Raw genomic sequence first — 16522 nt, forward strand, 5'->3', positions numbered from 1 at the left:
TCTTCCTAAGATTTCTCCCTTGTGACTAAGGAGTAGTCACCCTGCATCCGCAGGCACCATCTTAAGAACACTGCGGTCTGCTGCAAGTCTCTCCTCCGGATCAAGACTGCCCAGCTCGACGAGAATCGGCTTCCCTGGCACCTCTGACCTCTACCTACATCATCAGTCACGCTGAGATTCGTGGGTGTGACGAGACCTCGAGGGACCGGCCATCTTCAAGACTGCACGACTTCTTTCCAGCAAGCCCGCCGAGTAATTTCCTGGTGAGTGCTTTGGGGTCCGAGAAGCCCCGACCCTGAGCAGCTCCAGCACCGAAGTGCAGCCTCCCAGCATCTCCACGATCTGCGTGGGGCCCTTCTGCTTTTTGCTGCTCACCGCGTTGTTTGGCTACTAGCCCGCTGGCTTGTGGCCTTCTGAACAACGCCCGACGACATTTCTGCTGCTGGTCTGGTTGCTCCAGGCTGGCCCTTGCTCCCTTCCAAAAGAGGAGCACCCCGGACCCTCCTGGTCCACTCAAGACGCCATTTTGAGTCCACCGCGTGGGCTTGAACTAGCCAAGGCTTGTTGCCCAATCCTGGGTAACTTCGACGCCGACAGCTTCATCCATCGTGGGACAGCTCGCCTCTCCATCCTGGTCGCCGACAACGCCTCCTGGTCCGTGAGATCTGCAGAGCCAGCGTCGCCCACTCACCTAGTCGAGGTGACTTCGCCCGGTGCCATCCTGGTGCCCACTTAATCACTGGCTAGTGATTCAAGAACTTGGTCCCCTCTGCTTTCAGGTTTTCTTCTTCCTTGATCCAGGCTTGGATCCATCGAACTTTTCTTCACTGGTCGCCTGCCAGCAACTTCCTTCTTCCAGGCTCCTGGTCCGGCAACGAGATCCCCGACGTCTTTTCAGACCTATGCAGCTGCAGCCCCTGGGCTAGGTAACTTTGGCACTTCGGTGTCCCAGCATAGCCTCACTATCCTAGGGTCAGGATCCACTGTCGTTTTCTTCCTACCAGGTCGGGTTCGCCCGTGAACACTAACTTTGCCTTTACTAGCTTCCATAGACTTTGTCCCGCATCCCGCGTGAGAGTGCACACTCTGCACCCGAGTCCCCTAGGTCTCCTAGAAGTAATCTAACGATTCCCTAGTCAAGTCCTAGCGATTCCAAAGCCTATTAGTACTGTACTTACCTGCTAGTAATTTCGCATTCCACTTTTTAAGTATATGGTTTTTCGTGCCCCTCGGGCATTTGTGTATAACGTGCTAACTTAAGTATTTTCGTAAGAGTTTTGTTGTGTGCCTAGCACCCTGTCCTCATAAAGAGTACAGGGTTGTTGTGATTCTAATAAATACACTGTTTATTTTCATAGCACTTGTGTGGTGTCCTTTCACTGGGTGTTCAAGGGGTAATGTGATGGTAAAACAGCTGGCTTAACACGCCCTCTAGAGTCTTAGCCTTAGACTGCTCGTATCCATGCTACTAGGATAGCTGGTCTATAAGGTTGACTTACAACCAATCATCAATAAGGGTTGTTTGGACTGATATATAGTGATCACTAGAATAGTGAACACTGCACATCAGGCCAACTTCTCACATGGTGCACTTGTAATAAAGTAGGACAAGATATCCGTCACGTTGGGATAAAGTATCCCATGAGATAAACTCTAAATCTGGCCCTTACTCTGCTATTATTCATTATGGTATTTCTTTATTTTGGGCTCTCTACTTTCACATTATGCCCTGGAGACCATGTGGGAGTGAGGATATTAATATAGGTCCATTACTCACATCCAGTGTGAATCTGGAGGCACCAGAACCATCATCCCCACGAAGACACCAGACTACACAAATGAAAACAATTTGCTAGGCTATCACCACTTTATATTCACAAAGAGAAGTTTCTCAAGGATGCACATAGGAGAGATGGTCTAGATCACTGGTATTTATTTATTTATTTAGTCATTTGTAAAGCGCAAACAGCTACCCCCGACGGGGGTGTCCTGGCGCTGACAACATGTGAAGTCCAAGAGGGTACAACAGAGAGTTCCAGCAGGCTAGATCTGAGAGAAAAACCAGGTTTTGAGTTTCCGGCAAAAAGCAACCTCGGATGAAAGGAATCTGAGTTCTACTGGAAGGGCGTTCCACAATCTAGAAGTGGCCACGACGAATGCTCTACCGCCTGTGCGAGTCAGACGAAAGCGTGGGCAGAACATACGCCCAAGATGGTTGGATCTTAAATCCCTCGTGGCAAGAGATCGCCTGATTCTAAGCCTTAAGAATGCCGGGCCACGGCCATTAAGAGCTCTGAAGGCAAGGACCAAGGCCTTGAACTGGATGCGATATCTCACAGGTAGCCAATGGAGTTTGGCCAGGTGGGGTGAAATCGAGTGGCGATAAGGGATGTTGCAAATCAGCCGGGCCGCTGAATTATGCACAAGTTGCAGCCGATTAATGAGATATGCAGGGGCGCCAACATATAGACTGTTGGAATAGTCCAGATGAGATGTAATTAGAGCATGTACAACTGCTCTGCGGGACACGAAAGGTAAGAAAGGAATGATTTTTTTAATCATTCGGAGTTTACCGAAACAAGCTGAAGAAACCTTATTGATTTGGGTCTTACAGGACAGTGCTGTGTCAAATTGGAAACCCAAGTTGCGAGCAGCTTGCACAGGTACAGGGGGGGTATTGAGTTGAGAAGGCCACCAAATATTGGAGGGGATGGGAGATTTTTGATTAAAAAATAGCACCTCAGTCTTGTCAGTATTTAATTTCAAATTGTTGGTGGACATCCATGAGGCGATGTTAACCAGACAGTGGCGGAAGTGTGCCATGGAGCTGTCAGAGTGATCCTTAAAAGAAAACACCAGCTGAGTATCATCAGCATAAAAGATCACTCTGACGCCCCATGCCTCGACTAACTCCGCCAATGGCCTTAGGTATACATTAAATAAGAGGGGACTGAGTGCAGATCCCTGCGGTACCCCCCATCTCAATGGTTTCTTGGAGGAAACAAAGGGTCCGAGGGAGACCTGTTGAAACCTGTCTGACAAGAAAGATTTCACCCAAACCAGGGGAGTTCCTCCTACGCCCACCTCCTGTAGGCGAATCAGTAGAGTGTCATGTGAGATGGTATCGAATGCTGCGGATAGGTCGAGGAGGACCAGCATGGCCTCCTCGCCCCTATCCACACACTCGCGAATAGATTCAGACACTTCCAACAATGCTGATTCAGTGCAAAAATCAGGCCTAAATCCTGACTGTGTGTCATGAAGGAGGTGGTTAGCTTCTAGATATTCAGACAGCTGCTCCTGTACCGCTTTCTCTAACACTTTTGCGGGCTTGGGGAGCAGTGAGATGGGGCGGTAGTTGTTAAAGCATAGTGGGTCAGCGCCTGTTTTTTTAGGTCTCGTCCTTTACCATTCCGAAGGAATGGGAAATGGCGAGAATTCAAGTGCTCGAACTGATTGTCAAACCACCGCATTTTTTCGTGGCGTTTTCTTCGAGTGCACGTGGCCACAGGCACGCGCTTTTGGCCCATACACTTTCATGGCCATCTGTTCCTCAATGTCCCTCCCACCCTTCGTTTGATCTTGCTGCGAGTTCAGGCTAATGGCCCTCCCCCTCCCCCAGCACAGAGCGCGCATCGCGGCCGCACAGCACATCAAAGGGCTTCTCCCAGCGTGTGCTGTGCGGCTTCTCCTTCCCTAATTATGTGGCCGGCCGTACTTGTGTTTCCCGGCCGCTTCCCGGCCGCTCTTGTAGTTAATTAGCAGCAGCAGCATTTCTCCTGCGCCAGGCCACATCAAAGGCTCTGTGCCACTTTCACCCACACAGCAACACTTACAGACACGCAACGCCACTCACACCCACGCAAGCCCACTATCATCCACGCAACACCACACTCACCCACGCAACGCCACTCACCCAAGCAACACCACTCACACACGCAACGCAACTCACCCACGCAACCCCACTCATCCACGCAACCCCACTCATCCACGCAACGCCACTCACACACGCAACGCCACTCACACACGCAACGCCACTCATCCACGCAACGCCACTCACACACGCAACGCCACTCACACACGCAACGCCACTCACACACGCAACGCCACTCACACACGCAACGCCACTCACACACGCAATGCCACTCACATCTGCAACGCCACTCACACACGCAACGCCACTCACACACGCAACGCCACTCACACATGCAACGCCACTCACACACGCAATGCCACTCACACACGCAACGCCACTCACCCACGCAACGCCACTCACCCATGCAACGCCACTCACCCACGCAACGCCACTCACACACGCAACGCCACTCACACATTGTGGGTGCAGATTGTGGGTGCAGATTGTGGGTGCAGATTGTGGATGCAGATTGTGGGTGCAGATTCAGGGTGCAGATTGTGGGTGCAGATTGTGGGTGCAGATTGTGGGTGCAGATTCAGAGTACAGATTGTGGGTGCAGATTGTGGGTGCAGATTGTGGGTGCAGATTGTGGGTGCAGATTCAGGGTGCAGATTCAGGGTGCAGATTGTGGGTGCAGATTGTGGGTGCAGATTCAGAGTGCAGATTCAGAGTGCAGATTCAGAGTGCAGATTCAGAGTGCAGATTCAGGTTGCAGATTCAGGGTGCAGATTCAGGGTGCAGATTCTGGGTGCAGATTCAGGGTGCAGATTCTGGGTGCAGATTGTGGGTGCAGATTGTGGGTGCAGATTGTGGGTGCAGATTGTGGGTGCAGATTGTGGGTGCAGATTGTGGGTGCAGATTCAGGGTGCAGATTGTGGGCGCAGATTGTGGGTGCAGATTGTGGGTGCAGATTCAGGGTGCAGATTGTGGGTGCAGATTGTGGGTGCAGATTGGGGGTGCAGATTGGGGGTGCAGATTGGGGGTGCAGATTGTGGGTGCAGATTGTGGGTGCAGATTGTGGGTGCAGATTCAGGGTGCAGATTCAGGGTGCAGATTCAGGGTGCAGATTGTGGGTGCAGATTGTGGGTGCAGATTGTGGGTGCAGATTGTGGGTGCAGATTCAGAGTGGAGATTCAGAGTGGAGATTCAGAGTGCAGATTCAGAGTGCAGATTCAGAGCGCAGATTCAGAGAAAACTCAGCAGCACCACCACCATTGCAATGCATTAGGTCTCGTTTTAACGCAAATTTAAGCTATAGGCCTTGTAAATGACAAAGCCTTTTATTTATGTTCCAAAAACCAGAACGCAAAAATAAAGGGCATTATCATTTACAATGCTAATAGTTCAGACTCGCGTTATTGCGAGACCTTTTGCATTTCCAATGCTTGTTTAGAATAGGTATCAACAGTGCCTGTTTCCATAAAGAGGGAAAAAGACCCAACTGCAAAGAAGAGTTCCAGATATCTAATAAGGGCTTAATCAGTATTGGTGCTAAGTCACTCAAAACAAGGGCTGGGGCAGGGTCCAAAGGAGAGCCAGATTTACATTTCAGATACAGAGTCAGAGCATGGTCTTCCGTAAGTGGCTTAAATGAGGTAAACACTGCCGCACAGTTACTGGCATGAGCTGGCGGTACAGCGAAAGAAATATGCTGGATGTTTACAGTGATATTGTTAATTTTCTCATAAAAAAAGTCGGATAGTCCTTCACTGAGTGAATGTCTTGGGATGATTGGGGATTCCATTGCAGAGGGATTAGATGATAGAGTGATAGAGCTACTGGCAGAACTGATGCAAGATGCTGAGATCTGTCGCTGACATGGCATCACTGATATGGGCCTGCCGCTTTGGTCACACACATCATTGTAAGGTACATATGGTAGGGGATACTAGGTATTCAGTAATCTGTGTCCAGGGGCAGCATACAGTTCATAGGAGAAAAGATGACAGTCATTTTGAATATAGAAAGTATTGGTGTTGAAAAAGGGTTGGTACATCTAAGTATGCCACCTTGGGATATCAAATTTGAGACACCTATTTTCTCTCCACCTGGAATTTCGAGCTAAACTGTGAATTTAATAAGTCGCATCTCTGGACCCTTAAAGCTGGAACATAGGTGACAGTAGTTCAGAATTAGGCTTACCAGCCTCGGCCAATAGAAAGGAAGCCCCAAGATGAAGAGGAAAAACATCTGTGTCATTCTCAGGCTACAGTGGAGCATGTACAGAATTTCCCAACCTCGGGGCTGATACATGTTAGGGAAGGGACAATTCAGGATCACCACACGTTCAGTCGTGGAATGCTATTCGTAGGCTCTCAACCTTTTTAGAAGATTTTGATGTTCTTGAGTTGGACAGGTTTCAGTCCACTGTGCCTTGAATATGTCCTTTATGTCGGGCCTGCTTATCTCCACATCAGTCAGTCTACAGCTTTCTTCCATGGCGCGTGGCCTCATCCTGGCTTTGAGGGGAGATGGCGCCTGGTCCAAAGGTGATAAACATCTCTTTTCTCTTTGGGCTGGTATACAGAGCCAGTTCTCAAAGTCTAAATGAAGTATGAACTACCTACTCAAGGGGGACATGATTTTTTTTTTTTAGTGATGCTAACAGAAAATAATGGCTGCCAAAATCCAGTCTTACCCAACAGTTTGAAATGCCAGCCAACCCCATTCGAGAGCCTCTTTGGAGGTTTTATCCCTGGGCTTGTGCAAAGCAAGGAGGGGCAAGTACATTGTGCTCAGGTATGGAGAAGCCAGACTGTCCAGGCCAGGCAGCCACACTGATAAACACAATGAGCTCAACACAGCTGGGCATAGGAGCTTGTACACTGCTGAAAGGGCTGAGTTCAGTCTGAGCTAGCTGAGGATAGTTAGATTCCTCTCTGGTGTGGGGCGGCTGCACAGGGGGTGGGTGGCAGTGGTTGTGTACTTGAGACGGGTGCTAAGACTGATGGGTCATAAGCAGCTGGCCCAACACATGCACAGATCCAATGCAGCATTGTGGAACTTACTGAGACCAGGCATTTGCAAAGACACACCCAGATGAAGGTTGCAAGCACAAACAAAAAACAAGCACCAACAGCCAGGGTGAGGCTCTTCATCCAACACCTCTAAATGCATCCTGTAACTTATATATAATTTCTACATTCAACATCTACCCTCTGAGGACTGACAGATTCTACACTCACTGCATTCCCTGCGGACCTGCACAGTAATTGAAAAATGCTCAATGTGTTTCTCAAACAGCCCTTAGAAATCTCTACCATTGAAATGCCAGACTTGTATAGTTGCTTATAGCTTCCCCAAATCTTCAAAAAGTTCCTACTACTTTTTTAAAACATAAAAGTTACCCTTCTCCTTGCTGATAATTCCCTCCTTTACTCATTTCTTCCTCTTAGTCTGGCTGTATTGTACTACGGGTATTGATCAAGTGCTGACAATCTACCTATTCCTATTTTTCAGAAATGGCCGATGAGGTCGCGTCTGTATGCCGGGGCCATGGGCGACAACTTCCCTGGAGTTCCCACTGGCGGAAAGGAATAGCAGGCGAGATGTCTTCTGCGGACCAGAGAGTCAGTGTTGTGCACTGTGAGCTTCCCGCTCACCCCTTCTTCTACTGGTGGCGTCCCTTCCATGGACCGCGCCCTCGGTTTGTGTCACCACCCACGTCTCAAGGACTTCCTTCAACTACACAATCCCTTCAAAAGCTTCACACAACAAATAACGCTGTTGCACGCTAAAGATATTATGCTTACCGACAAACCAGGGTTATCTGTGGTTTCTCCCAGGTGGACCACGGATGCTCGAGTTTGGCCTTGGTGTCTCCCATGATCACCACAGGGGCCACTGTCTGGATGGAATTTATGTTCAATTGTTTTAGACACTTCCTGATGTCTGAGTGAGACATGCTCCACACTGGCCATATAATGAGACACAGTTTCGCCACCAGCAGTATAAGAATTTGCACTTTATGTCCGTATATCTTTCTTCATAAATTCAGCAAACTATTATATCCCTCTCAAAGGGGGCTGAGCTCCAGCGTCATCACTTTCAGTGGATGACATTTCCACAATTCCATTTTATGGTATCAAAGAAAGGTTTTTAGTCCAGCATGTTATCCTGTAGGTGTCTCATGCACAGGTTGGTATCCTGTGGGGGCTTCAGAGAGACATTTGACAGATCTGATGATGAGCCAAAGGCTCCAGGCAGGTTGGTTCTTCTCGTTGAGTGGATCTTCGCTTACCTGATTGGCTGAGATCACATAGGCTCAGTCAATAGCCAAAAAAATGCTTGATCACACGACATGCCTTACAGAGCAAACTCTATACAATAAAATGCAGTTTCTATGATTCCTGTTTTTTTTCACTGTTTATTACCTGATTCCTTCAATGTTCTCTGGATTGCAAATTGCTTTCGGATAAATTTCCATTTGAGGAAACATACATTGATTTTACCGGTTCCTTCTCTATAGTGAAGACTGAGCTGAAAATGTAGTGCTATAGAATTTCTTAGGAAGTGGCTTGCAGCTTAATGTAAAGTTGCTACTGAGGGTGCCTGCATGGGACACCAGAGCTCTAGTCCAGCATTCAAATTGTGCCAACATTGCAACCTCTAGCCAATTGTTGATCATTAAATGTGCACAGCACCACACACCCTATAAACATTCAGGAATTCAAACACAACAATATATATCTATTTATACACATACATATATAATTTAATTGTGGGTTTATATAGCGCTAGAATCAACTCCCGGAGGAGTATCTCCGCGCTTCGACCACTGGGGAACCCGTCCTGGCTCACCCTGAGAGATGGTTCCTAATGGGTATCTCTAAGGTGCGACCAAGCATCCCCGGCAGTCTGGGGGGCCGTTGTGAAGATGAGGCAAGCTAATGCCCAGAGTTGCCGAGTGTGGTCCCTGACTGGAGTAGGCACCGAGGCGAGAATTATCGAGCCCGCTGACCCTGGTCCACGACCCTGCCGCGTCGGGAATCGAACCCTGGTCCCGGGCCGTCCTCTGCTTACGGGTCTGCCGCCTCTAACCAGTGAGCCACACCACTCCACATAATGCGTGTGTATTACCTACTGGCGGTCGCCAGTAGGTATATATAGTTAGGATTTTTTCCCTATGGGATTTTTGAAAATTCTATGTCTAATAACTTTGGCGTTTGTGGACGGAATTGGCTGAAATTTTCAGGAAAATGGAACATTTTTTTTCTGAGCAGCCCCTGGAAATTTGGGGGGGGGTTCGTCAAGGGGGGGCCGAGAAAAAAGGGGGGTCCCAAAACGTGTTTTTAACATTGAGTTTTCCATAGGGCGGTTGGCCTCACTTTTAGCCCGAACGGCTGAATGGATTTGCACGAAACTTGGCAAAATTGTAGGGACTGGTAGCCCGATGTGCCTTTGCTAGGTCTCAATATATGTGCTTCAGTGGATTTTGAGAAATTAATGTTCAAAAAAAGATATATATCTGTAACAGCGGACCGGGCAGCGCTCCGGTTCGCGGACTTTACGCGTACCGGAACTTCGCGTAGCGAAGCTGATTGGCTCTCCGGTGCCTGAGAACATTCTAAACAGTCCGGAGCGGCCGCCATCTTGTCTCTCGGTAGGATCGAGAGACAAGAGGAGGCCAAAACAAAGGGGGAAATGACCAGAAGGGGGCATAGTATATCCTCCCTGACCCCCTAGGTTTAATGTGGAGGCTTTAAAAGGGCCCCGCGGGGCAAAAAAAAATAAAAAAAAATTTTGTTTTTTTGCGTGGGTAGCGCCCGGTTCGCGAACCGGGAAGCGTTCTGGGCAGCGTACTATAATGAAAAATGAATGATAGACTTTTCAAATACTGTATGTTAATTGATTGTTGGTTTTGTTGATTATTTTTTAATTTTTTTATTTTTTAAGCAATTATTTATTATTGTGATTGTGTTTCAAAATTTAATAACATTTCTAACATTTAACTAGTTTATGAATTACATATAAAAATGATTAAAGACTCAAACAATGTTTTAATATTACATACAATTTTATTTTTCAGATTGTTTTTCAAAATTTAATAGAACGTCTAGCATTTGACTGTCCGATATGTCCTCTTGTTGAGTGAACATAAGTTCCCACATTTGACCGTCATCATAATGGAGTAAATGATCAACAGATTCTACACATTGAAGTAATTCATAGTCCCGTGACTCATCCATGAATTCTAAGTCATGAATGGGTTCCATAACTTGTTCATTGTTGCTGTCCAGAACAATTTCGAAGGAAACATTCTGCTCACCTTCCATTTTATTGCTGTAATTTGCATAAAAAATAAATATATCAGTAGAGATAGGGCACTGTTGGGTTTAAGTTCAGACAGGTACTTGTGAGTTTATAACAGAGAAGTAATCTATGGGCACTGTATGGTTTCAGGCGTGAAGTAGTACTATTAAAAAGTGCCTGTGAAGAAGCCTAAGTAAATTCATAATTATACCACAGAAACCTAAATCAATCCATAATTATAATAAAGAAGCCTTTCTCAATGTCTAACTCTTACAGAGGGATAGTATATAACTATCTGAAAATGTTTTCAAATTTATAAAATAATATCTCACCTTCTAAAAACAAGTTTAAGTTGTGAGTGAAAATGATCTTGCAATGTAGTTCAGGAAGTAGTAGTCAAAATGGCTGTTTTTCTCTCTCTTTCTTTATATATATTCAGGTACATAACCAATCAAATGTCAGGTAAAAAAAGAAGAAAATGAAAGTAACATTTTAATTGGTTGTCAATTCCAACACTTCAGATGTGTTTTGAGAAGTAATTTACCTCAGGGTATTTAGAGAGGTCTACAGGCTAAATGGCTAAATGGAATTCCAATCAAATTTGTGAAAATGGTAGGGATTGGTATGTAGTATGAGCTAATCTATATTTGGTGAAATTGTCTCCAGTCGCTTTTCTGTAAACTACTTTCCCACCTTTTTTGATGGTGCGCTTCCCAGGGAGCGACCCGGTACGCGAACTGTTGAGCGCCCCGGTTCGCGAACCTTAAGCGTTACGGGAGTCCACCATTTTGTGTTTCGGTCGAATTAAGATACAAGATGGAGGGCAAATAATGTTCAGAATGGGTAGAAGGGGGCACGGTAGACTTATTTTGACCCCCTAGGTTTTCTGAGGGTGGCTGAGGAGGCTTATATGTGCGAAAAAAAAACATTTTTAAAAAAAATTTCGCGAGGTTAGCTCCCGGTTCGCGTACCGGGTAGCGCCCCAGGGAGCGTACTTTGTTGAAAATTAGTGAAAAATGTTACAGTAAAATAATAATTGTGAGTGATCAGATGTAGGGTAGCTCTGAGAAGAGCTTTTGGGTTTATGGTACATTTAGGTACTTATAAGTAGGTACCAATGCACAGTCTTAAATTCAGAATGAAAATTCTGTTGCCCTCATCTGAGAAGTGAACTCCATCTCCTCTGTAGATATCTTGCATGTAGTAACGCAAGTTATTGTTGTACATGGAGCCCATTCCATGGTCTCTCATGTAAGCTGAAACAGATTTGTTTACATGCTTCCTCGACTTCTCAATTTGTGGACAAAATTGGTTTGACCACCTCCATTTCTGTCTTTGGCATATATTTGAATATACCAAGGCAGTTTGAGGAAAAAGTGCCATCAATTGCTCAAAGGTGTCCTTTAAAGGCATTTCCAGACCTACCCCAGTCAAAGTGCCCAAATCATTACCTCCACAGTGCACAATTAACAGGTCAGGTTTTGGCAAATGCATAAAGGTTTTCACCAATGGTATCAATTGGTGACATTTTAATCCTCTGTGGCCAAACCACTTAATTTCCACATCTTGTAAATTGAGGTTAGGTAAATTTCTGTTCTTAGCATACCTGTGAGCCCAGTGGATATAACTATGTCCAACAATCCAGACAGAAAACATGGTGAGAGAAGGTTCTGCTGCAGTCAGATGAAGTGTGGCAATGAAATGGCAGTTGAAAAAATGAGAGTTTAAAATGAAAAAAACGGTGGAATTTCTGTGTTAATGAAGCAGTAACAGTGATTGGTGGATTTTGATTGCTGAAAACAGAAAGTTAGGGTGCATGGATGAGTTCTTTGAAAGATGTATTTTGAATGGTCAATAAAAAATCATTAAATGAAAGATTGCAGTGGATACGCAGGTGCACTGAGAGTTCAGAGTTCAATTGCAACATTGTTGTGTGAACTTGCAAACACCAGAGGTCTTCCAAGAGGTGGTTGCCATGCAAAAAAGGCAAAGAGGGCAGAGGGGGGAAGGGTTTTCATTTGAAAAAAAGTGAGGGAAGAGTTTTGATTGGGTGACACGAGAGATATGTGTGAAGAATTACAGCATTTCTGTGCTTTTGATAGCTGCAGACTCTGGAGTGCATACCTTTTGCTCTGCTGAAGACAAATTGGTGTGTTTCTGAGACTGTTTTCAAACTCAAAGTATTTGCTAAGGTGAGAAAATATTTCTTTAATTTAGATAGAGAATAGTGTGCTTTAAGGAGAAAATTATGAAGAAAGTTGTGTTTTTCAAATGTTGCTTTGTCTCAAGTGTTTTACAAATAGATTTTGTTTCTTTGAGAAAATGTAATTGGAGAAAATGTGAAGTATTAGTACTGACAGGGTGTTTTTCTGCATAGGAGCTGTGGAGTCTTTTCAAATTATGACTTGAAAATCGTTTTTGAGGAAAATGAATGGTTATAATATTTCTGACAAGGACATAATGGTGTATGCTTCTTTATAAGGCAATTGACTGTCTCTGATGTTATTTTTCCCATTTTAATGTAAGACCTTTCTCTGTGGCGCAAATTGCTTGTAAATATGCTCCCACCTGTGCATGGCAAATTTAGATTTTGAATGTTTGTGTTACATAGCCATGTTAAAAGTGATACAAACATGCTGCAAAGGCAATCAAAAAACGCTTTTATGTGTCTTAAGGACATTTTAAGTCATTTTCCCATGTGCAGTGTTTTGAAATTATGATTTGAAAATCGTTTTTGGGGAAAAGGAATTGTTTTTAAATGTATGACAAGGACATAATGGTGTATGCTTCTTTATAAGGCAATTGACTGTCTCTGATGTTATTTTTCCCATTTTAATGTAAGACCTTTCTCTGTGGCGCAAATTGCTTGTAAATATGCTCCCACCTGTGCATGGCAAATTTAGATTTTGAATGTTTGTGTTACATAGCCATGTTAAAAGTGACCCAACCATGCTGGAAAGGCAATCAAAAAACACTTTCATGTGTCTTAAGGACATTTTAAGTCATTTCCTCATGTGCAGTGTTTTCAAATTATGATTTGAAAATCGTTTTTGGGGAAAAGGAATGGTTTGTAAATTTATGACAAGGATATAATGGTGTATGCTTCTTTATAAGGCATTTCAGTGTCTCTGATGTCATTTTTCCCATATTACATTAAAAGACCTTTCTCCGTGGGGCACATTCCTTGTAAATATGGTCACACTTGTGCATGGTAAATTTAGATTTTGACTGTTTGAGTCACATAACCATGTTAAAAGTGACCCAAAAAATTGCAAAGGCTTTCAAAAAACACTTTCATGTGTCTTAAGGACATTTTAAGTCATTTCCCTGTGGGCGGTGTTTTCAAATTATGACTTGAAAATCGTTTTTGAGGTAAAGGAATGTTGTTAAAATTTATGTGCGCCATATGCCCCCAAATTTCTTTTTCAGGGGTGCAGCAGGGTGTTCTTGAGACACCCCTGCACCTTTGGAAAAATTCGTAATTTGTGATGAGCTAATTGCTAATCGCAAATTGCACCTTCATTCCTATGGGCATCCTGGCCCATGGAAATGAATGGGTAATTTGCAATTAGCAATTTGCTCATCGCAAATTAGGAATGGTAAAGAATCGCTATTTATTCCTTAAAATTCGCTATTTTGGAAATGCAAAATAGTTTGATGATACATATGGCGGTTGATCTCTAACAAGATAAGAAGCTTAGGGATACATTTATGATGACTGGCGCAATGAAGTGGACATCACTTACTTCATTGGTAGAGCTTTACATGTATTATCTCCTCTGTATTCTTCATCAAGCGTAACTTTAATCTGCAATCCTGAGTAGGCCTCACCTTAAACAAACCTCTGGATAGGCCACACCTTATCGTCATCATGAATTAATCATTTAAAATGCTAGGGACAGATTTATGATAGGTGTATGCCTCTTTTGCACCACTTACAAAACACTGCCCACGGGGAAATGACTTAAAATGTCCTTAAGACACATAAAAGTGTTTTTTTAAAGCCTTTGCAATTTTTTTGGGTCACTTTTAACATGGCTATGTGACTCAAACAGTCAAAATCTAAATTTACCATGCACAGGTGGGAGCATATTTACAAGGAATGTGCTCCATGGGGAAAGGTCTTATAATGTAATATGGGAAAAATGACATCAGAGACACTGAAATGCCTTATAAAGAAGCATACACCATTATGTCCTTGTCATAAATTTACAAACCATTCCTTTTCCCTAAAAACGATTTTCAAATCATAATTTGAAAACACTGCACATGTGGAAATGACTTAAAATGTCCTTAATTCAAAATTTGCTATTCCTTATTTTGCGATTGCACTGAAGGATTTGCAAATTTTGCGATTCCTTAAATGCAATGTATCAAACAAAAAATATGTAAAAAATGACATTAAGGATTTGGAAACTACCACCAACTTCTAGTTTGTGGTAATTTGCGAATTCTTTTCAAAAAGCTTTTTTTCCAAAAAACAAAAGGTGCCATATGACGCCAATACATGCCCTTAGGGCATGTATGTGCGCCATATGCCCCCAAATTTCTTTTTCAGGGGTGCAGCAGGGTGTTCTTGAGACACCCCTGCACCCTTGAAAAAATTCCTAATTTGCGATGAGCTAATTGCTAATCGCAAATTGCACCTTCATTCCTATGGGCCTCCTGGCCCATGGAAATGAATGGGTAATTTGCAATTAGCAATTTGCTCATTGCAAATTAGGAATGGTAAAGAATTGCTATTTATTCCTTAAAATTCGCTATTTAGGAAATGCAAAATAGTTTGATGATACATATGGCGGTTCATCTGTAACAAGATAAGAAGCTTAGGGATACATTTATGATGACTGGCGCAATAAAGTGGACATTACTTACTTCATTGGTAGGCCTTTACATGTATTATCTCCTCTGTATTCTTCATCAAGCGTAACTTTAATCTGCAATCCTGAGTAGGCCTCACCTTAAACAAACCTCTGGATAGGCCACACCTTATCGTCATCCTGGATTAATTATTTAAAATGCTAGGGACAGATTTATGATAGGTGTATGCCTCTTTTGCGCCACTGTGCGTCACTTTTATGATGCAGCGGCGGTGCAAAAGATTTGCTATGAGGCGACAAAATTACAAATTGATGCATTTAGGCAGATGTGTCATGGTGTAAAAAAAACGTGCCACATGAAACCGATGCAGCAGTGATGCAAAAGATGCACCATGTTGCAAGACAGGCCTCACTTGGGGCCATATGTATCAAGCTAATTAGCATTCGCAAAGATCAAAATTCTGCGAATTTCGGCCTTTGCGAATGCTAATTAGACAAATGGTATGTATCAAACAAGTTTGATGCAAAATAAGGAATAGCAAAATTTGCTATTCCTTATTTTGCGATTGCACTGAAGGATTTGCAAATTTTGCGATTCCTTAAATGCAATGTATCAAACAAAAAATATGTAAAAAATGACATTAAGGATTTGGAAACTACAACCAACTTTTAGTTGGTGGTAATTTGCGAATTCTTTTCAAAAAGCTTTTTTTCCAAAAAACAAAAGGTGCCATATGACGCCAATACATGCCCTTAGGGCATGTATGTGCGCCATATGCCCCCAAATTTCTTTTTCAGGGGTGCAGCAGGGTGTTCTTGAGACACCCCTGCACCCTTGGAAAAATTCCTAATTTGCGATGAGCTAATTGCTAATCGCAAATTGCACCTTCATTCCTATGAGCCTCCTAGCCCATGGAAATGAATGGGTAATTTGCAATTAGCAATTTGCTCATTGCAAATTAGGAATGGTAAAGAATTGCTATTTATTCCTTAAAATTCGCTATTTAGGAAATGCAAAATAGTTTGATGATACATATGGCGGTTCATCTGTAACAAGATAAGAAGCTTAGGGATAGATTTATGATGACTGGCGCATCACCAGGGATGTGCCAGTCATCCTGCGCCGCTGTTCCGCCACCCATGGTGTGCTGCATTTACAATGCGGCGCAGCATGGGGCAAAAATGGCACAGATGCGTGACGTATCTGTGCTGTAAAGGTGGCGCATTGCTGGAGTTGTATCGCAAGTGCGATGCAGCTCCAGCAAGGCTCAGGGGTGCCCCATCTCCACAATGTTGCGTCAAGACCTATGCCTGCTTAAAGCAGGCGAAGGGTTTTGACGCAGCTTTCTCCTATCTGATTGTAAATGCGGCACACCATGGGTGGCAGAGCAGCGGTGCACGTTAACTGGTGCATGCCTGGGGATGTGCCATTTAACATAAATCTGCCCCTTTACATTTAAGTATGTGCAGGGGACACAGAGTCGGTGAGGCTTATCCAAGGTTAAGAAGAGATGAGCCCTGTTCACTGAAAAAT

General features: G+C 44.1%; 1 protein-coding gene across 1 annotated transcript in view; it reads left to right on the forward strand.

Moving 5' to 3' along the window:
- Nucleotides 1–8262, forward strand: part of LOC144762006 (transcription factor 23-like) — a 158221-nt gene extending 149959 nt beyond the window's left edge. Inside the window, exon 3 of the mRNA XM_078647168.1 lies at nucleotides 7376–8262. Within this exon, the coding sequence (XP_078503294.1) occupies nucleotides 7376–7456 (81 nt within the window). The 3' untranslated portion in view covers nucleotides 7457–8262. The remainder of the gene's footprint in view (nucleotides 1–7375) is intronic.
- Nucleotides 8263–16522: the final 8260 nt, after the last annotated feature.

The sequence above is a fragment of the Lissotriton helveticus genome, chromosome 6 (assembly GCF_964261635.1).
Source record: "Lissotriton helveticus chromosome 6, aLisHel1.1, whole genome shotgun sequence".
NCBI classification, from domain to species: Eukaryota; Metazoa; Chordata; class Amphibia; order Caudata; family Salamandridae; genus Lissotriton; species Lissotriton helveticus.